This window comes from Sinohyriopsis cumingii, chromosome 12, assembly GCF_028554795.1.
Source record: "Sinohyriopsis cumingii isolate HCF-2022 chromosome 12, ASM2855479v2, whole genome shotgun sequence".
NCBI classification, from domain to species: domain Eukaryota; kingdom Metazoa; phylum Mollusca; class Bivalvia; order Unionida; family Unionidae; genus Sinohyriopsis; species Sinohyriopsis cumingii.
In genome coordinates, this window is record NC_142972.1 from 87420137 (window position 1) to 87444250 (window position 24114).

Below are 24114 nucleotides of genomic sequence, written 5' to 3' on the forward strand. Positions count from 1 at the left end.
TTTTAAAAGTTTTTGTTTTATAATATTCAGTAAGCACTAAGCCAGTTTGTGATAACTGCAGAGATCAGACTTGGTATTAATGCTACTCATAGGCCTTTTTATTTGCATAAAGTCATTACATCATGTTAAAGAAATGTAAATTTAACTGCTGTCATTTTATCGACCAATCGCGAGACGAGGAATCAATCCAATGTCTTCCACTTAATACATTTTAGCTGCAGAGCAGTATACCAAATACAGAAATCCGCTAAGTACTATTGTACTTTGTTTGCATGTTTGAATTTTTTTGTCGCATTAGCCAAAATCACCAATAGCCACAAGCAGGGAACTGCAATGAAATAATTAAAAAATCTAAATTACGATTAGATTATTGATTCATCATGACAATATGACATATTAATTTTTTCCTACCATATCAAAATTTTGTTTTTATATTTTTCCTTACAAGAACAAATAAATAATAGGACACATGTAGATACAACCATGTAGAATGCCTTAAATTGTTGAACATTAAGGTTGGACAATTTCCAACATCATTATTCTTTCTAACAATACACAGGTTAGATTAATTACATGCAACTACCAAACTTCTGCTGTTAATGACAGGAAGATAATACGAGTTGTAAAGTACAATGCTCCAAATCAAATGGCTTCGTGTTAGAAATGCACCTTTCCCACGCTGAAAATTTGAAATGTGATGCTAAAATGTTACGACAGTGTTTGCAATTGTCACTGGCTTTATTTCTGCAGAACATCTGCTCAAGCCAATTATAAAATAATTACCCCGGGAAGAAACAACAATATATTAAATGACCAGTTCCATACAGTATAAATGCAGTCAGAATTGAACTAAAGTTCGTAGTGGTGTATTTGTATACTTTACAAGGACTAAACGCATTTGTATTGAACTGTACATTTTGTGTTTTCTGTTTTGTTGCTTTTTTTAAACAGAAACGACTGTCATTGGGAATTTCAATGCACCTAGATCAGAGGGTGAAAGTGTAGATACATTTTCAAGATAAGACATCCCAGTCAGGTGCAGCAACAATAACAATATTGTCAAGATGGCAGCTGTTGTGACCATATTGGACATTAGATTGGCACCATTCTCATTTAAGCCCAATTACATATGACAAAGTATTTTAGTTAAAACGTTATGTTGATAGCCAATAGGAATAGCAATAACAAAGCTTTGAAAATATGGTGTTGAGCAAAATTTATTTTCTTGCAAAAAGCAAGACATTGTACATGGACAAGGGCCAAAACTTGAATCGCGTGTACAACGTGTCTTCTGGACTGCAATCGTGGGCATCGTTCTGAAAAATAAGGGTATAAAAACATTGATGTATGAGTGGTTGCATGAAGACAAATTGATGCATTTGGAAAAATATACACAACAGTCAATTTATGCAAAACTTTTGTGAGACTATTATGAGAGCAAGATTCCACAATCAGGTGTCACGCTACCATGCAAAGTGGGCGAATAAGTCACCTAAAAATGTAAACTTCGTCATTAAATTTGGAAAGCGAAAAACGATTTCACCCTGTGATTTTGTTTAGAAGTAAAATGACTAACCATATTTTTTTTAATATGACCCCTCGCCTTCACCAGGTTTGTTCTAGTGTTGTTTTAGCAAAATGTATTCATCAAGCCATCAAGTAGCTAGTGTTGATATCAATTATACAACAAACTCTTGCTCATTCACAGGCATGTGTTTTGAAAGGCAAATGACCGTTAGCCCTTTCCCGAGTAAGTTAGCAACTATCACTTCCCAATGTCCGCATGTTATTCTTTGATGATAAAAATATACAAACTTGAGTTTCGAAACTGTAACAATAGTATGTAAAAAGCAATTTGTGTTGTAAGAACAGAAGCGGTCAACCGTATACTTCAACTGCCTCTTGTACACTATTTTGTCATGAAATTAGTATCCAACTATAAGTGAACCTGTAACAGTGAATAATGGTGGACATCCCTGTGTCTGGGAAGTACCAGCTTATTAGATTGTGTTTTCATAAACCAATGGCCAAATATATTCAGAAAAAAGGTAGAATTCATGAAAAGCAAAACCAAGGTAGAAAGTGATTGAAGATTTAGCTTTAAAATGCAACTATGTAGTCAGAAACATATGGGGCAATGCTATCATTTGGAAATTGCTAGAAGCACTGCAACGTCAAGCATGTTTTCTGACAGGACTTGTATTTGTGAAAATACGGATAAAAGAGAAGAAAATGTTATTTATCCAAAGCCTAATATTACCAGAAGTATGTAGACAAATAATAAAACCATAAATTTGCAATCATATCAATGAACTGTTGTAATGACGCTATATAAAGTGAGTGGTTACATTACAAAAACTTTCTACAAAATAGATGGACTTGTATGTCTATGCTGATTTGGCTGGAATGAAGGGTTTAGTTAATTTACCAACAAAAGGAACCATGTTTAAATGTTATGCATTTAAGTGTGTTATGTATGAATAGTTACGGTAATGTTTTAGAAAGAACACTAACATCAAGAGACAGGTGTGCATTTGCCATCATGTACATGGTAAAGGATTTGTTTCAAACACATTTAGAAGTCTTTCAAGTGCCATTATTAAAAACAGTACAAGGAATTTCACTAGCAACTACATCATACCTTTGACAATGCAAGGGGACTCATTTTTTTTTATATAATACACTTTGTTTCCTTTAGATCACAGTAATGTCTTCCGAAAAAATCAAGTATATTAAATGAAATAATTTTTGATAAAATAAATCATGGCACAAAACCATATACATAGTATAATAACTCTAACAGTTACAAGAGGTAATATAGCAATCTCTGCATCAATAGACGAGACACAAGTTAGTTGAATTACAAAACAAAGAAGCAAATAAAAGATTTGTCGATTTCAAATGTGACACAAAAAGCCTTAAGGAAAGAAACAATATATCTGTGCCACATATTGACATAATTTACAATACACAGCCTATGACACAGTATTCTCAACACACATCAAAGTGATGGTCATTTGATCATTTGGAAGACATTATGTTCTTGTCTTCAAAACTTAAGAAATTGTGTTATTTCTTCTTTACCCACAAAGTTTTGTCTTGATCAAGTCTCAGTGTGGGGGGAGTGGACATTGTAAACAATGAAATCCATCCTAACATAAATACAGTAAATGAAACTTGTGGTTTAAAATTGTTCACTTGCCAATTCTTTGCTAATATTTTTTATCCCGTCGGCATGGTCATTCGCTGATTGCATATATCAGTGTAAAAGTAGACATTTCAAACTTTGTCCCCATGTACGACTTGGATACTCAAAGGTCATTTAATAGCCACTTTTGGAAGAAACTTATATGTTGCTTTGTATCTATATCGTGTCTTGATGCAGTGATTCCAGTGTATCAAGCAGTGAACAAGTCCCAGTTATGATCAGTGGTTCTTGTTTTACCATGAACTTAAACAATAACCACCAATCAAAACTGAATGCAACCGCATGACACACTGCCAGTGTAGCATTCAAATTCAATCATAGTGACAAGATTAAAAGTGGTTATCACATAATCAGTAAAGTATTTATCTCATGTAACAAGTCTGAAATGTCTCCTTCACATTAATGTATGTTATCAAAGGCTGATCTGAACATGCTGACTGGATGAAATTAGCATGGAACTGGCAAGGGGGAGAGGAATTAGAACCATTTAGAGCTGTACCTTTCAGTATTCTAGGTGCTACACTTTTCCGTTTCAATGTGCTATCACACATCTTTATGGACAAAAGTTAAGAGACGGAGAATGACAGAGTTATATGATGAATGATTAAATTATTTGTAAAAGAATTGGTCTTAAAATATGATCAAATAGCCATCACAGAAGTGAAATATACAGACATAAATATTTTAAGCAAAGCAACAAGGAAAAAGAAGTAAACCATTAAGAGTTTATTTTCTTCACCAATAAAGAAAACATAATTAGAAAACAATAATAAGGGAGAAACGAAGAATAAAATTGTCTCTGGGAAATGTACAAAAAACAAGTCTAAAATGGAACACTTTAATGGCAGTAGCACTAGTCAAAGGTGCAACTTAATCTTGATCGTCAATTTCTATTGCTTATGAGATTTATCTTAGTCTTCAAGCAGCCTTTACTGCTAGATAAATGATAAGAATAATAATAATGTAGAGCTTTAAGAGCCTAACAATATTAGATAACACATAAAAATATATCATTACGAAAGTAAAAGCCAGAAATGCTACATACAGATTTTCCATTCTGTACAATGATGATATACATTCAGATTGATATTCACAAGAAATTATATGAACAGATGAAATGGTTTTCCTCAAAAGTATTCAAAATAGTTTAAATGGCACCTCTTTTTGCCTATAATAAACATCTAAATTTCAATTTAAATACCAAAGTCTCTTACCTAAAGTGGATGATCTGATAGTTATAAAGTAAAGTTGATCACAAACACATCGTTACAATTGTCACTAGGATTGGGGTCATCCGATAATCATAGTCTAATGTTGAAAATACATTACACTCCACAAGCTATACCAACATTTTGTAATACATTTAGTTGAATGCAAAACAACACATTTGTATGATCTAATTCCTTCATATAAAAGTCTGCTTTTTCCTAAAATGAAGTTTCTGTATGTTTTTGAACTCAATTTATGTCATATTGGTGTCATTAATTTTATTTTTTTTATGTATGGATGTGCTGGAAAGAGTTATCGTTCTTGCTAGCATGAGTGATCTTTATGAAAGACAAAAAATGTTTATGCAGTTCTCCAATGGTATTTAAAAAGTTGTTGTAGGTCAGCATATATATTGCTTTATTAAGTTATTTTAAAATATAATGTTCTCGTTTAAGCCAAATAAGAAATACAAAAGGTCCAATGGCATACGATAAATATACAGTTGACTTTTCAACCATAATACACTCAGATGTAACAAAAAGTACATCTGGTGTGATATTCATCAAGCTATACAATAAAGGGCCATGTTTTATTGTATAACTTGCAGAATTTCTGTATCACTCTTACTCTCTTTGAAGGAAGTTAGTGATCCTGAGTAAATAGGGACAAGTGGCAGCTCTGGGTGTGCTTAGTTCTTTGTACTCTAATGATAGTCCAAACAGCACCGTTTTGAACTTTTTGAAGTTTCTAAAGTAAATACAGAGATGAACTAGACAGAAGTGAATTACAATAGTACAGTCTTGAAAGTACCAAGACCTAAAAAATGTACATTTCCTATGCATTGGTTTTAAAATTATGGTAGGTACAAATTATATATTATACTGATTGGTATATATAACGTACTAAGCGCTTCAAAGTACTGAAGATAAACCATCTCAATTAGACACACCAATCGATTTTGGAAATGTGTTCATTTGTTTTTGTTTTTTTTGCCATTGTGGAATAAGTGCATGGGTCGGCAATGAGAAACTGAGACAGTTGGCTGACCAGAAATGCACGCATGTTTGGGAGGGTATAAGCAACACACAAGTGTTTTAGTGTAGTTTTAAAAAAAATTCAGTCATATCACTGAAATAAAATTGTGAATGGAGCTCCAGACGTACAACACTGCACATGTTCATGACATTTTAGTGTAATGTGTACAGTTGGGGGTTTCATACTGACTGAATTTAATGTTGGTATTGTCGATACCTATTGTTTGAGGTAAAGGATGTGAACAAAAAAGGCTTTGCTTGGTGATCAGATGGCTTCTGTTTCATCATTCATCTGCAACTTGTCAATCACTGATCCACATCGGTTAGGATATGGGACTACAACTGCATGAAAGAACAGATCAATTTCCAACAGGTTTTTGATGTTGATACAATTAACGTTCAAGATTTAAGACACATTATAGAGTTTGTCAGTTCACAAATATAGTATGTTTTCAGTACAAGGGCAAATTCTACCAGTAAAATCTGGCATTTACAGGTGTAATGGGATCTCGGAACAGTAAAGTAATGCATCATCGTCGATTGTGTCAAATGATGCACACAAGTCAAGGAGGGTGAGGACTGAAATAGTTCTGCTATCCACAGTGGATAGACCGTTTTTAACTACTCTCAGAAGGGCATCTTCAGTAATGTGGCGAGGGCAATATTTGGAGTGTACAATGCTAAAAACAATGAATTCTGATGAGATATGTGCTGGGATAGAACAACATTTCTTAAGATTTCTTACATGAATGGGAGGTCAGAAACCGGTCTTTAAATTGTTATGGTCAAGTGTCAGTTTCATCAACAGTCTTTAAAATGGCAGTTTGGAAAAATAATGGGAATTTCCCAGATATGAGGAAAATATTAGTAACATTGATTAGTGAAGCCAATATTAAATCAAAGCACTCAAGCAGCAAATGGAGTCTGATAGAGTTTACATGACTCTGGGGCGCTCTTCATCACAACTGTAATTACAAAATCCATTAAGAAAACTTGCCGCTGACATTCTGTATCATAACTGTATAATAATAGTTAACGTAAAGTGTTCTCAAGCTCAGGTTTAATGTATTGTACATTGTCACGGAAGAAATCTGAGGTTCCGTTACACCAGTATATGCTGGTTTTGACCAATAACATTTGCGTTTGTACCAGAAAAAGACGAGACTCAGAATTATGTACCAACAAACTGTAAAACCTGTTTGAAGTCTTGAAGGTTAAGCATTTCAACATCAGAGTCTGTAAATAGCCAACTTGTTCTTTACATACAACTACATTTGAGGTCCCACATCCCTGCCAGCTTTGACGAGTGATTGTCCGCAAACAACAAAGAAGGAGAGTTGGTTTATTTATTTGATGGATTGCAAGGGTTTGATATTTAATTCAAGACAGAATAATACAAATTAAAGCAAAGATACAAATCCAGACAGTCACATTCTCCTTCATTCAGTTTTTATTGCAGAATCAGCAACATTGGCACAGTGATCAACAAGTCATTAATTTTTTAAAAAAAAGGTAATAATGATAAATGCACACCAGTTCTAATCTACCATTTCACGTATTACTTGGTTAGCTGATAAGAGCTAGTGCCATTTGTTTTAAGACTGCAGTGGGTGAGCCCGTTGTGGTAATTTGCATAGATACAATCAGGATGTTGAACAACCCAAAATAGGTAAATCGAAGAGATGCCAGATACATGTAGGAGAACAAAAGTTATTACATATAATTGCTATGAATGTGAATGTTGAAGCCATATGTATTATAGATTTTTGACAAGTTTGTGAACAGCGGAAATGTTTCTTTGAAGTCAGATTTTACTGCATATATAAAATGCAAAGCATCATCATTTATATTGTCAGAATAGTATGCAAGTGACTCATTTTTGAAGCAGACATTTTGATGTTGAAGTCTTTCACTTACACCAAGTTATCCTATCTGAAACTCGATAAAATTTCTGATCAACGACATTAAATGTTCCTTAAAGTACCTGATTCGCTGTAAACATTTTGTGTGAAACAAATTAGGTACTTTAAGCTACATTTAATGACACTGACCTGATAATTTACAGAGATAACTTTTGTGATGTTGTGTAGAACAAAAGTATATTGGTGTGGACTTTTGACAATGTCCATCACAAACGCAGCTCCTGTAAGGTCAGAAACTCATTGATTGTTTAGTTTCTTACCCTAAAGTATTCTGTACAACGTAATTTCTCCACTCTGTGCAAGTGATGAACTATGCATTGATGAGATTCATTGATTTGCATTTGTACCGGTAAATTCTGGTCTTGTGCAGACCTTTTCTGTACTTGCCGATACAAAGTACTGGTTTTATTACACCCCTACCAAAACACTGAAACAGGTCTGGAATGTTGACCACAGAGTAGGTCAATGGAAGTGGTTTACATTTATTCCCTGACATCAGCTGGTTCACAATCTCTTTGTAGCTTGAGCTTTTAGTGATTTTAGAAGGCTGATTTTGCTGCATGAACTGTGTGACATGCTCCTTAGCAGCTTCATTGATCTGCTTAATAGTAAGGACCCTAACACTACTATACACAGATAATATGTTTGAATTGATACTCTGCATTTGGTTGCTAGGGCACATTTGTTAACCAATAAAGTCAAGCACTTATCAAGTAGTACTGATGTAGAAGGTAATGTATTTGTTACGGTTTGCTTGGATGTCATGCATTAGCTGGGTTCTATTTATCGTATGAAGGTTACTCTTAGTAGCAAACCAGGATGGAGGGTTAGGGACTGATACATTGAGATAACGTGACACAAGTGATATGAAGTAAGTTTGTGGGACACCAAAGAAGACTGCAAAATAGTATCAAAACAACTATAACAACACACTCTGCAAGACATGAGAACCACATTACAAGCAATCCTTGTTACACTTAACATGCTCTTCTTGTGAATTTAATTTGTAAATCAAATTTGTCGAAAAAATGAAAAACTGCCCATTTAATTAAAGATTTTTTTGGTGCTGGATATTAAAACAATTCCAATCCACTTTACATCTTTGGTTACATCAAAGACAACAATGAGACAATGGAGATTTGAATTTATGATGGTTATTACAGCTTGCTACGTGCACGCACAAGTTGTTAGATGAATGACTACAATAAATGTCAAAGAAAAGAACATTGATGATGAAGGTTGAAATCAATCTAAGCAACAATTACACTTGGCATATTTCATACTCAACAAAATATTCTTATCATTCAAGATCCAGTGAACTGAATCAGATCAAGTTCGATGATGTCTGAACCAAAAAATGCATGTATTTATCTTGACCAATCCAATGACAGAAAATTACATCAATAAATATTGTGTTAACAAGATTTGTATGCAGTGAAAACATTTTCCAGAGATGTTTCATAGAATGTTAATGGGGGTACAATTAATAAACTCAATGTCAGCATCAGAAAAGACTATAGAACTTTTTTCAAGGTAATAAAAACAATAGTTACCATTGTCTGAAGGAATAGTTAAAATTCAACTTATCACCTGTTCCCAGTCTGAACAAATCGTCGTCCCCAAAAAAGGTGGGCTGGAAAGAAAAGAAACAGCTATTCTTAGCGAACATATTCATCTAAATTTCATCTAGGAAACACGACAGCTGCTATAAATAGTAGATATTAATACCATTAGGAAAGTGCACGCAAGTCTACAGACAAGTGTACTGTTTATGTCATAGCTACGTAGAAACCAACATTTCTAGAATATGATCTGTGGGGTTAATGGGATGTTAAAAAAAATGAGAAAACAACTCAATGATGGGGGGGGGGGGGGGCGGGGGCAATACATCGAAACAGTGTAATCCATATACCATCAAGCGTAAGGCATAATTTAGTGAAAATCAGAGTAATGATCACGTGAGAAATGTAATGGTTGGCATGTATGATTTTATATCAACCTATTGTGCATTCAAATATTGATTATATGAATATAAAAATTAAATGCAGCAAATAAAAAGTGCAGTAAGGTAAACATACAAATATTCAAATGAACTTCTGCTCCACCAGGCAAAAGGTATTTCCAGAGATGAAGTTATGACTATATCTTTCCCTTAACTGTCCAGTGTTAAAACCATCTCTGATACTTTTCAGTGATAGCAATACTTTCAAATTATACCTACTGGTATATCATCATTTCGATTTAGGACAAAGTAGACAAGGTCAATGGGTTAAATCCCCATGTCATAATGATCATTCATAATGTCTGAGATGAAGCATGAAGGTATTTAAGAAATTCCAAGTCTTTCTGCTAGTGTGTGTGATTTGCATTTTTAAAGTAACTTTAACAATTTTTCAGTGATATCGCTATGACGTCTGCATGTGGTAGCTTATAGTGATGTCTACCACTCGGGCATCATGCAGCAGACACATAACATCATGTTCCACCCAGACACATTTTTCCTGACACCAGGCCAACCAGTCCTAACACTAACCTGTTAATGCTGATCGCCTAGTGAAGCAGCTGCTGGAACCATTTTTATAATTCTTTGTTATGGCCAGGGTTCAAACGCACAACATACCACACTATGGTGCCATTATTTGGACATCAGAATGGTACTATGTTAATTAAGGAACAACTTAACATAACTTTTTGAAAATTCAAGTTGATATGACCATCCATATAGGAGAAGTAGAGACAGAAATGTAAGATACCTGCAGTGATGGCCATACTGGATAATAGATAAGCACCCTTTTCATTGAGGAATAAGTAGATATCAAAGCCTGTCTTGCAGAAAATACTCCCTGCTGATATGACAACCTATTCAGGAGCAGCAACAATATTTTCAATGGCAGTTGTGCTGGCCATATTGGACATCAGATCTGCACCATTTTTAATTAGGACCAAATCTAGACATGATTAGATGTCTTTTTGACATCCATTGAGGATTAATGATAACGATTTTCAAACTAGCCTCACTAGGTGTCCAAGTAGCACCATTTGTATTCAGGACCATCCAGACCATGGGATTAATCTGAGTAAAGTTCGTAGCATTCTTCAAGCAGTTTAGGATGAGTAGTGATAAACTGAAGCTAAGGGATGGATGAAAAACTGACAGACCATCTTTTAAGATCTGGCTGACAAGCTAAAAATTATTCAGTTGTTCTACAAAATCTTTTGCCTGCTGCTTTTATTTATCTCCCTTTTATCTCATCAAAACAAAAGTTGGAAAAATGAGAACTAATGATGAGATTGCTGAAAACATTTGCAATGTGTGTACGTGTGTCAGAAATGGTATTTTTGGACCAGGGTTTTCATGGTGTTCCAAGATTTTCTACAAATATTCAGTTATAATGTGAAAAACTAAGAATTTTGTTAGGTGCTCCATCAGTGTAGATCAAGTGGGAAATTATTCAATTTGCATGGTCTTCTTTCATACTGCTTATCCGTAACTCATGCAGGCCTTTCTTGAGCTAAAACTGATCTTTCTTGTAGAACTTACACATAAAGCAGAAACAGTCAAAATGTAATGAAGCATAATTTTATAACGATGTGCATGCTTGTTACAGTGCTGCACGTAAATATGTTTTCCTTTTGTGATGAACTTGAGTGCAGAATTCTTAAACCGAGCCTCTGTACAGTGAAACCTGTTGTGAAAGACTGCCCCTTCTGCCAATAAAAAAAGTCTCTCAAGACAGGTGTTCTCTCATAACAGGTTTGCTGAAAAAGAATAGTACCAAGGTCCTGTTTCAGAATTATTTAAATGACAATAACAACAATCACTGTACATATATTCTATTCTTTATTAATAGATCTTGCTAAAATATTGCATGCATTTATCTAAAAACAAATTACATAACAATAAGGATATACTTCTATCATTAAACATTAATCTCATTTACATTCGAAGATCACATGTACAAGCTTTTAACAATATCAATCGAATCCCGGAAACGATTTTCACTAGCTGGTTTAATAGACAAAGACCTTATTCACCCCCAGGCAATACAGATTAACTCTAAAAACAAACAATATCCGCGACCACTACCTTTAGTTTGGCAATACAACGGCAATTTGTGACGTATACTAACCTGGTTTACAGTTTGTCATATATTTCACTGTATATCTGACTTGCCAAATTTACAAAGCGGTAGCCAGGCTTCCTTCTTTTGTGTTCATTTTATGTTTGCTTTTTTCAGAACAATCTTTACTATTCAAGTGGTCGTTGTCACAAATGATTGCATAAAGGCTATTGATGTCTGTCTGTGTTCTCGCAATACAGTCGTTCATCGGTCTCGATAGACTGGTTCCTGCCTTACTTTAAATATGGGCAGTATCTACATAAGGCATGGAACCATGCTAAGTACTGGAACAATCTACGTATAGTATACTTCAGGGCTATTCCAGTAAAACGTATACCCCCAGAGGGGAAGGCACTTTCAAATTCAACCAACCCACAACAGAAGCAATATAAAAAAATTATGATCCACCGTCAGGTTTGTTTTAATCGAAGAACACTGCCCCTACAGAAGCATATTTTTTAAAACATAATTTCTGGCTATGGGTTAGTGGGCAGTAGAAGCGATTTTAATGTTGGATTGGGGACAGAAGCAATTTAAATGATAGCTGGCTGGAAGTAATCTACTGAATTCTTATAGATCATATATTTTACTGCATATTTGTATTTGTATTCATTCATTATAATCAATCTTTTGTCCTTTTGTTTGTTTGTCTGTCAGCCATGTATGTCTCGGATACTGTGAAATCACAAATTTTCATGGTGGCTTATTATTTGTACATGTCATTGATCAGTCCTTAATACCTACTAACATAATATCCATGGATACAGGTTTTATAATAGGGATTTATATTCTAATACAGAATATATGAATTTGTATCCTTACTAAACTCTGATTTCCTAAAGTGATCACTATGTTTTGCTATTTTTCTTTGTTCTCATGCATGCTGCTTTTGATTAGAATAATAGTTGAATCTTGTATTGCTTTAAATGTGTGGTCAAATTCTTTGACTCCTTGTTATTATTTTTTTTCAATAAATGTTTTGGTAAACTTATAATACATGTTATGCCTGTGGACGTGTTGCTACATTATTTCTGCCTACTTTTACACTATATCATCTCTTGTAAGAACATATATTTCAGTTACCGACAAAGATTCACTTCCTTGAATCACTGCTTTGCTGCCTCTTATGCCAGAGATTTCTCTTCAACATGCTGTATTAGGGTTTTAAGTCCAACATTCTTATAGTCTGCTTGTTCAGACATGGGTATCTTGAATACATATAACGGGCTATTGTCCCTCCAACAGGTACATCGGACTCGCACTCAACATCACTTCTGGGCTCGGAATCGCACACTGGTATTTCCAGTGACATTTTCCCAATGTCCAAAAGACCAATATACATGAAATTCATTATCATCAAAGGTATCACCAGCCAGTATTCGCCGAATGAAAACGTCGTCTGAAGACAAACCCTGTTGTAATTCAGCCATTTTGGTTTTCTGTGTGGCCATTATTCGAAACATGCATTTGTAAAACTTCCATGATGAAAATAAGGTTAAAACTACCATATATGCTTGTTCCAGGGTCCAATAAACCAATCAAATATAGTTTAACAGACTTTCATGTTGAACCGAAGTATCCAGCCATCTGGATGTCGCATCAAGTGCTATGAGATCGCTACTTTTACACTATATCATCTCTTGTAAGAACATATATTTCAGTTACTGATGTCTTATTTTGATGCTTGTTGCATGAGTAATATAAAGTTTTAAAAAAACAAAAGAAATATAGTAAGTCAAACATTTTTATATCATTAATTATATTTTAAAACATGGATGAAAGTCAAGGAATAATTTTTCCCAGAGTACTCGTAAAATCAATGTTATTGCAGTTAACTGTATTGTCAACAGCATCATCAGCATCACAGATGGCCTAGCAGTAACATTCTACACTTTCAATCCAGTTGTCACAGGTTCTATCTCCCACTTATAGTCTTTCATATGAGACTTGTACCTATGGCCAGAGGGGCTTTCATGGCAGTGTGGTATAAGATGCTAATATGTGATAAAGATCTAAGGGGCTTCCATGTTCAAGTGGTACAAGATCTTTGTCATGTCATTACTTACCTCCTATGTGCAAATGAGAATGTTGTCAGTTACTTGTGGAAGGTCAGTGGTTCTACATAAGTGGTGTTTGGTGTCTCAAAAGTACTTGGATTTTCTTCTGGCTGCCATATATAGATTCTCTTCATCTGAAAATAGTGTAAAGGCCATAATGATCTACCGAAACTCGAGATCTCATGTCTAAATGACTTCGGCTGTTGAAGATAAACACCAAATCAACAGAGGCTCCATATGCCCAAGTGTACTAAGGTGCTTACTTTTACATCACTTGCACATCTCACACAGTGATTTTTTGTCACAGATCAACCAATTTGGGTTTGTGGTCTTTCTGGGTTCTTCCTCCACTTAACATATCGTTACCCCCCCCCCCCAAAAAAAACCAAACTAAATCAACCAACTAATCAACTGTGGCAACAACAGCAAAGGTACCAATCCATCATTTCTGCCACAGCTGTACGAGTTTATAAATTTTGACTATAGTAATTTTTGTAGACCTTTGAATATCGTCAATTATGCCTTTCTGACAGTTACCAAAAAGTTATCATCAGTTTGTACAAATGCATTTTTTATGGTGAGCATATGAGATGGAGAAGTTTTAAGCAATCCTGCATCACATGCTGCCGAAAATTTACAGTTTAGCTCACTTAATAATGTCCAGTGTTCCAACTAGAAATATTTATAACTTATTTAAGATGTATTCACCAATTTCTGGAGATATGCATCTGTAATAAATATTTGTAACAAAGAATGAGAATGCATCTATGTTTTTCAATGATGCATTTTAAATGAGCAACAACCAGAATCAACAAACCAAGAAATAAAAGTATTCACATCTCTCAGGCAGAAGTACAGTGTATACCAGTAATCATAATCTGCCATATTTATTTCAACCATACTGATTCATTGGACATAATCACCAGAATGGACAGGAACAGACCAGAACAGATATAAACAGAAAGTTAAAATCAATTTGATACATCTTTTAAGTAGCTAAATTCACATTGGCTTAGTTAACTGTATACATTTTGTCTTCTCTTTGATGTAATGTTTTATTGAAGCTGACAAAATAATGTTGCACATTAAATAAAGAGTCACGCTTTTACTCTTTATTGCTTTTAGTATAATTCTCCATTCCAGCCTGTTCTTATGATCTTGTCCCCCCACATACTGCTTGTCTTGTCTACGATATGTATCTAAATTTGTCACTTACTTTTCCTACTTCTATACTAATTGTCTGTGAATATGCATATCAGATGTGAAATGAAATGGGACTCTAAATCCAAGATTGAAAACCTCTACATTTCTGGATGTATTGTGTTTGGATTCCACGTTTCTGCACAAAACTCAAGAATTAAAGACTTGCTGTACTAATTCAGTTCTCCCTGTAAACCTGTGCAAACACCATAATATTAAAATTCAATAACTTAAAATTTTAAGTACTCATGATCAAATTTATATCAGCATAAGCACAACTATGACAAAAGCTTTTGTGAAAAGAAAACCGTAACAGCTGCACCATTTTCTGGACCTACACAAATTTGAAATGTGTGCTTTCAATACTGCACCAAACAGCCAGCTACTGATTTCAGTAATGAGTCTTCCAAACTCAAGCCTGTCAAGTGAGGGAAATTATGTTAATAAAACATTGTCCCTCACTTTTTCCAGTTACTAGTAGGACAAGCTCTCAAAAGATTCTTTTTACTAAAATCTTACTTTCATTATCAATCCAATCAGGGATAGTCAAATCCATATAGACTCTATTTTATCTTCACTGATTTATAGCATGGTTCTTGTTCTTTCATATCTAGTAATGTGTGTCCTTCAACAACTCTCAATGGTCATAAACCTTTTTTGACCATGCTGACTGGACACACTGTAAGATAATGTTCACGTAACAGAAATACCATGGGATAACCAAAGACCAATACAATCAAATAAAATAGTCAAGTTATCTCCCCTGCATGGATGCTGCCAGAATTTCAGGATTTACTAAGTTGTGTGTGTGTGTGATCTCCAATGAGGAAGTGGTGGGGGGAGGAATAACCATTGTTAAATATCTCCCTAATACTTAAATATCTGTCACTCTTTCTTACTCTTCCACTCTGTTAAGGCTCTACTGAAATCAAAATACTCAGATGTCATCTCTAGTTGTAAAGCGATTATTACTGTGATGTCACTGAGCATGGTCATCTGGTTGTGGTGGGGTCTTGGTTAGGATGGCAGAAAGACCATAGGCTTACTCCATATTTGACAGCTAATTATGATGTTGTCAAAAGAATTAAAAAATTTCTAACAATCCAGCTGGACCCGGATTATACACTTGATTTGTATTCAATGAACAGGTTCTAAAATTGATGTGTTTATTCTGGAGACATGTTCCTCCATCACATTCATGATTTGAATATACCAGAGGTGAAATTAGTACAGATGCATCCAAAATTACTATCATGGCTACTTCAAATGTTATCTAATGTGAGACTTTAAAGGCAGAACTCATAGTTTCAGACTGCTCCGGTGGCCTAGTGGTTAGAGAGTCTGCCTCAGATGCGGGAGGTCATGGGTTTCATCCCCAGTCGAGTCATACCAAAGACTTACAAAATGGTACTAACAGCTGCCTCACTTAACGCCATTTTTCAGCACATGATAGGCTATTAATGGCGGCCAGTATTAATGGTGGAGGAAGAACCCGGGAAAACCCCGGAAAGAACCACCAACCCACGAGAAGCTACTAGCAAGCTTTCTCACATACCCACATTAGCCGAATCCGAGACTTGAACCCATGCAGAAAGAGGTGAGATGGCAGTGATCCGCAACGGAGAGCGCTTTAGACCACTTGAGGCCCCGAATATACAGAAATAATGATATTATTTAAATGGAATATGTGGTGACAATACGAGTGCTGATTCTACAACTTTGCAAAATGCATCTTGTACACCACTGTAATATGGCAATAATTTCTGCACACATAAAGCTGACCCACTTTTTACTTTAGTCCCTTGGTAATTAATAGTGTTAGATTTTACAACAAAACTAAGCACATTTTACCTTTTGACAATAATACTTGATTACACATATTTAGATTGCAAGAAAATAGAAGTTACAATTTTATTAAAAGTACTGGTACCAGTAAAAAAAATAAATCAGGATCAACAGATTAGTAGTGTAGTAAAGAATTCATATATCAGAATGACATCAAGTATTTTTGCATCAATTTCATGATTAGTTAATGACACTGCTTCAAAATGTTGTGTACTAGATAATAGTAATCCAATTTTAATACAAATACCAAATGATGGCCTGGAACTAAATGCCAAAGGTCTGCAGAAAATAACACAAACAGGACAATATTTAGCCATCTTGCTTTGAGTTTACACAGATCAGTCAATCTCTTATGTTTAATGTCATTTAATTTTTGCACATGGAGAGCATGTACTTCATTTGGTAATACATCTGCATGATATGAATGTTTGTCTCATTATTCTTTTGTTGCCATAGTGGTTCTGCCAACTAGAGATCTACACACACATAATTATATTGTATGGGGATTATCTGATGTTCCCTATGAGCATTAATCTGTTAAATGTTTCTGAATTTAATATGATCCTCCTCCTCTGTACGAATATTATTCTGTGCTGTGAACTCCTTTCATTGCCTGCTGTCTGAAACGCATATGCATAACTAGCTTGAACAAGTTACTGTTCTTTATGGTTGTGCAATTTTCAACAACTCACAGGTATGGCCCTACTGGTATTCTATCTTGGATATCTCTGTTCCAAATAGAAAAGTTTTACAGAGGTCTCACTAGGATTTTAAACAGGAGTCCAGGACTCCCATTTTGGTACAAATATGAGTCCCACCAGCAAAAGTTGCAGTCCCCTCCCAGAAAACTAAGCAAATTATAAGAACTATTGGTTGCCATTGAGTTTAATTTCTACATTTTTTCATAACACTAACATAGCTCTTGTTTGTCCATCAGTCTGAATTTTGTCAATCCAAGGAAGATCTTATTCAAAGCACCAAGCTAGGCATCACGCACTTTCTTACACTTGGCTACTGTCCCATCAAAAGTATCAGTTCTAACAAATTTAGCACTCTCCTGAATCTCGTTACAATCTTTGTCAGTTTGCCTCTGAACCCCCAAATACTCATTCAAGTCTAAGTCTCAACATGTCATGATTCCGAGGTCAAGTGCACTGATTACTCCGCTACATTTGGAAATGAACACAAGAATGAAAGCTAAAGTTGTTTATTTGATGTACTGTTATAAATGACCACACGTACATATCTGGGTCCTTTTGCCTCTGAATTCAAGCACTGTAAATATCAGTAAATTTTACCATCCAGCTGCCAGTCAAAGCCTTTGATCTTGCCGCCCAGCTATTGCAGCATGTTCTTTTGATGAACTCTTATAATGGTGACATGTACATGGGGGGGGGGGCTTTCAGCCACTAAATTCTGTCATTGTAAATATTGCAAAGCTAATTGATCAACACATTTTCCCAATAAGCAGGTGGCTAAAGCATGACTGGCAAGTCTTTGAATTTTGCCACCCATCTATTACATGTGTATGGAGGACTTTCGCCTAAGTGATTTTCTGCATCCCCAATACAAAAATTGGCATCCAAATATGCGTGATTAAGCATTTCCAAGACCTCTGAGTTTTCACTAACATGAACTCTGCCAAAGATTCACTTCCTTGAATCAGTGCATTACTGCCTCTTATGCCAGAACTTTTCTCTTCAATAATGCTGTGTTAGGGTTTTAAGTCCAACATTCGCATAGTCTGCTTGTTCAAACATGGGTATCTTGAACAAATATGACTGGCATATTGTCCCTCCAACACGTACATCGGACTCACACTCAGCTTAACTTTTGGGCTCGGAATCACACACTGGTATTTCCAGTGACATTTTCCCAATGTCCAACAGACCGATATACATGAAATTCATTGTCATCAAAGGTATCACCAGCCAGTATTTGCCGACTGAAAACGTCGTCTGAAGACAAACCCTGTTGTAATTCAGCCATTTTGGTTTTCTGTGTGGCCCTTAATCGAAACACGCATCTGTAAAACTTCCATGATGAAAATAAGGTTAAAACTACCATTAATGCTTGTTCCAGGGTTAAAATGAACCAATCAAATTTTGTTTAATAGACTTTCATGTCGAACCGAAGTATCCAGCCATCTGGATGTCGCATCAAGTGCTACAAGACCGCTACTGGCAGTGCAAATTACATTACAAAATGCACTTTTAAAGTTCAAAGTTTAATAATAATTGCATACTGTGCAAAGCACATATTTAATATCCGTGACAGTGACGTAATTTGTAGAACTTGTATCACTGCTTTAAAAGTACATGAATTCGTACAAATTACGTACAATCATGTGTACTGGCATCATTTTCTGACCCAATGTTTTATTCATGTTAGACCACTAGGAGGGGGTTAGCTGCGATTTTAAATATATATTCGTTTTTTTCTGACAGCCCCACCAGTGATTTCTCAATCTGTTAACAGAACCCACAACAGAAGTGATTTTCCTAACCAACCTTCCACTGTCAGAATCAAAATAGTTTGAAACACAACCTCCTACAGAAGTTTTTTTTTTTAAGTGCCCTCCCGGGGTGGGGGTGGGGGGTGATATATGTTTTACAGGAACAGCCCTCAGTCTTGTTTACCAAAAAAAATATTAAACACAATAAACTCCCTAGTCAACCTAATTTTCTGTTGTTTTGTTTAACAGTGTAAGCGGTCATTGTTAGAAGGATTAAATGTCTGTAGGGTTTATCCCCATTTTTGTGATGTGGGCGTTCACAGCAGTGTCGACATGCATATTTTGTCAAAACATCGTGGTTGTTGGTCACATTCAGCAATTGATCGCTCATGACAGAGTTCATATAATAAAAACAATCCATGCATTGTGATTGTGGTTGTAAATGATAGGTTGTCCCATTAAAAAATGATGATGCAGATTAATACTATGTTCATGTTTCTGCAAACAATTCTCAAAAATTGGAACAGTTGAAGCTAAAAGTGGCAGTAAGCCAAAAATAAAAAATAAAACAGAAACAAAAAGGTCCAAAGACAATCTGATAATACCAGATTTAATGTTTTAAAATGATTGATGGAAAGCATACAAATATATTGCACAATATCATTTTTCTAACTGACTGTATAAGAGAAAAAAATCAAATGTTACCAAAATATAGACAGTATTATACGCAAAAATAAAGGCTGGATGAAAAACTAACATTTTGTGATTATACAATCAGAAATTCTTTTCTGAAAATTACTTTTATAATTTCTTTTAAGTTTATTTAAAATTAAGGTCATGAAGTATAGTACAGACACTCGCCCACAATACAAATACAAGGTGATTTCTGCCGAAGTAAAACTGCAATGGCCTTTTACATTCCAATCATTATTGATGAATTGCCTGTTGAAAAGCATTTTACATTTTTCCATGGAATTTAAAATTCTCCATCCCTTCTTCAAGAATTTAGAAAATGGTTTCACCATTGGAGGCTTTCATACATCCCCTTACGCATAACAACAGAGATAATACCTGTAACAATTCTTCATCATCTCACAAATACTGGATACAGTTTTATATCTTAATACTCATTACTACAATTTATGGCAATACCGAATGGTCTATTCTTTAAACAATCTAGTATCTGTTATTTCCTCAAGTGTGGATGACTCAAGTTAATTTGGTTCTGTAAGCTCCACTTTGGCCTGGAAAATTAAAGTTGTAGATATTATTGTTGTTATAGGTTTAAAGCCATTTTTCAGCACGAGATTGTACATGGCAACCACTATATTTTGACAACAACAAAACAGCACGGGAAAGAACTGCCAAGAACCACTCACAGGAAGCTTGGAAAGCTTTCTCACATAACCAAGCTGGCTAAGCCTTAAAATCAAATCCATTTGGATGAAGGTGAGATGTCACTGATCGGTATAATTGAGCGCCTAACACAACTTGGCCACCCAGGATCTGGGAAATTAAAGCGAAATGTTCTAACAGAATGGTTGTATCAAACAATATACTGCATTTGCTAGAATTTAACAGGCCTTACCTGATCAGCCCATCATGCACCCTTTTCCGGCAGTTGGTTGTTTGTCCAGGTGTTGTTCCATATGAAGTTGAACTGCTGAGTTGTTATGATTATTACTAAAGTGTTTGGTGGGAGGGTATCAGACTCTATGGCATCTGTATCTGTATGGTTATCTGAAGTCCAAACAACCAAAAGCTGCAGGTCACATTTCTCCCAAAGATTCCTACAAGCTTTGGTAAGATCTAGAAATAAATAATCAACAATGATCTATCACAAAAATCAATATAAGAAACAAGGAAAGTACTACTTTAGCAATACTTCCAAAAGGACGTTGGCATGATCTTGGGCCACTTGTGAACAGTTAAAATGAATCCCTTCAGGGGGCTGATGTTCCACTGGGTGGACAGAATTTCCAGGAATTTAAAACAAGACCCTTCCTTTATTTTAAGTGCTGAGTATTGAAACCACCTGATATTCTTCCATGACAACATTTTTAAATTAGCTGCTATATTGGATGTTTGTGTCAGATTGGTACAAAGGAGACATCGTCATAAGTTTTTTGGTCAAAACACCATGTCATGATCATCCATTCAGTGGTAGTAGTGACAATAACATTTTCACGACATGCAATGTTGATAAAGCCATCCTTTCAGGAGTACAGATATCATCATTTTCAAGACAGCCAGCATTGTGGCCAAACTGAGGGTTTGTCAGTTTCATACAGGACCAACACAACATCACTGGAGCTCTTCTAATGCCAAATCCCATGTCGAAATGACTATTTAAAAGGAAAAGCTATAACAAGATTTTCAAGATAGCCATATATTGAACGTCAGATCAGCAGCATTTTAATTAAGCCAAACAAGCATTACAAGTCTTTTAGTTAAAAACCCATGATGATATTACCAGCCAGGAGAAGTAGTGATAATACTTTCAAGCTAGCCACTGTGGCAGCCATATTAAACCCCAGACCAGCACCATTTTCATTTGGAGCCAAGTCGACATAACAGCATTAAAGATTTGCTACATAACAGTTGAGATGGAAGTATTTTATGTCTGATAGGTACCTTTTTCATTTAGTACCGTTACAAGAAGTCTACTAGTGAAATGCCCATGCTGATACAACCATACATTTACGAGGAAAAGCAATGCTAAGATTTTCAAGATGCTTGCTTTTGCAGCAATATACTGGGCATCAGGTTGGGCTAATTTCATTTAGGACCAACTAGATATCACATGAAGTTTCTCAGCGAAAACCCCATGTTAGTATGACCATCCATTCAGGATTTTCAAGAATTTCAAGATGGTCACAGTGTTGATCATACTGAATGTCCTAGCTACACCATTTTCATTTAGGACCAAATACAGTGCAGGTTAACAATATTCTGAAATCTTACATGTCACAGTGGGGGACTTAATCCCCTCCGAGACAGAGCAATAAATAACTACAAATCATCACTGTGCTGCAGCAGGCACACCAATGGTAACTCCACAGTAGAGGGTATGGTCGACATTACAGAATAACATTTGAAAAGCCACTGAATGAAGATAACCCATGTAAAGATCAAGTTATCTTTGTTTTGATCATATATTTGGACAATACATAATTTCAAGTCTTGTATATTCTGTACATTTAGAAAGGTTGATTGACATTTCTTAAAAAGAAACTGACTCTTACTTTATTCAAAGAAATGTGAACACTGACTTGAAGAAATGCTCTCCTTGTTGAGCTTCTCCTTAACATGTTTAAATATGAAAGCTAATCTGTGGTACAGCCAATTTCCTGCCAATGGCTGCTTTAAAATAAAAAACATAGAATTGCAATTAGTTCAACTCTTGTGTACTGTAAGGGACTGGTTATTTAATAAATGTTCTTTCCAAATGCAGCATGTCTTTGGTTGCTTCATGCATCACAAGATAAATTTGTTTCAGGTAAGGAAAGGAATGGATTTCTGTCCATTTTGTACACTACAAATCAGAGTGAGACAATGTTTTCAAGCATTTATCATCCCCCTAAAAAATTAAATGACATCTCTCTAATAAAGACTGCACTTCAGTGGATGTTCTGCAGAAAACAAAGCAGCGACTATTGCCAACATTACAAAATATTAGCATCCCAGGATGTCAATTTCAGCTTGGAAAAAGTGTGTTTCTATCACACAAACCCAACTGACTTGGCTTATTGTATCTGACAGATCCAATATGGTCCTTTTATTAACGACGAAAGTAATAAACTGACCTCAATGCATACATGCAAAAAAAAATACCATGAGGTATAAGCGTAAGTATTGCTATTATAAGTGGCAAACAAGCGTAATTTGGGCTTAAAAAGGTTAATGTATATATTACATGCCAGAATTACAGCATGTATGAAAAAGATACATTTTTACTACTAACCTGGTTTTGCAGCTTGTCAAACTTCTTGTCACAAAGGGAAAATCCATATTGATTAGAACACAAAATATATTGAAAATTATTTATATTCAGTACTCACTTCAACTAGTCTACTAAGCAACTTTTGCTGAATGATCATGAACTGGAATTCTGCAATTATCATGGTCAGGTGATCAGAGTGCTGTATTACATTATTCTCATAGTCTTCTTTTAAGGTTTGTAAAGCAGTGCTGATTGTTCACTTTTTCTGATCTGATATGTTTTGAACCTTGCAAAGATCCATCTGCTCTAACATTTTCCGTTATATAATATCCAAAACTCACACTGTAAAACATTTCACTTAACATCTTTAAAAATTTAGGCTTGTTTTACACCTAAGTAGCTTATCAATAAAATGAATGTTAGGCAAAGATCACTTTTGAAGAAACCGGTCTGTTTCCTTAAAAATGGGGTTCAGATACAGATACTATAAATAACAAATAAGGACAGTACTCCAACTCTATTCTTATGCAGTAGACACCTTTTAAAGAATATTCACAAATTTATATGACTGGAATCAATGAGAATGTAATAAAACTAAAAATGCAATGCATTCTGTGTGGATGTATCCATCTTATTATTTGCTCGTTTTTGTAAGGGGTAAATAAGAAAACAATTTTTATCAGTACAGAAGAAAATAATTATGTGGAAATGATGTGTCAATCACTTAGTTGTAACAAATATATTTAATTGTAACAAACATATAATTCTTACAATTATTCTAATGCAGATATTAAAGTATCCAGTTTCCTGTATGTGACAATGCAATAGGCTATCAAGACAGAGAAGCAAACATGCCAGCTAATTTCATTGAATAGTATTTGGCATGTTTATGTATGTGGTATATTGCTTTGAGCTAGCTACTGTGGCCAACTGAATAAAGTGCAAGACATGCAAACTTGACTCAAGAACATGAGGCAAGTTCTCATCTACTGGCACGAATATTCATTCTTTCTTTTCCACCCAAGATGCTACATCTAGTATGGCATTTATTTACTTACCACTTATGATCCTTTCTAAGTTTCAGTTTTGAACCTTTCTATATTTATCATTGGTTAAATTT

The 24114-nt window shown here is 35.0% G+C and overlaps 1 protein-coding gene across 8 annotated transcripts in view; it reads right to left on the reverse strand.

Annotated features, from left to right (window-relative positions):
- Nucleotides 1–1199: 1199 nt before the first annotated feature.
- Nucleotides 1200–24114, reverse strand: part of LOC149786919 (AAC-rich mRNA AAC4 protein-like) — an 86674-nt gene continuing 63759 nt past the window's right edge. For 5 of the 8 annotated variants that reach the window (XM_089977449.1, XM_089977442.1, XM_089977446.1 and 2 more), the window contains exons 5-8: nucleotides 20640–20860; nucleotides 13561–13685; nucleotides 8927–9006; nucleotides 1200–1316 (exon numbers count right to left, since the gene is read on the reverse strand). In XM_089977449.1, the coding sequence (XP_089833575.1) occupies nucleotides 20652–20860 (209 nt within the window). In that variant the 3' untranslated portion in view covers nucleotides 1200–1316; nucleotides 8927–9006; nucleotides 13561–13685; nucleotides 20640–20651. Of the gene's footprint in view, nucleotides 1317–3919; nucleotides 5794–8926; nucleotides 9007–13560; nucleotides 13686–20639; nucleotides 20861–24114 lie in introns of those variants that run through there. The other 3 variants (XM_089977444.1, XM_089977443.1, XM_089977445.1) reach the window with 3 other exon arrangements.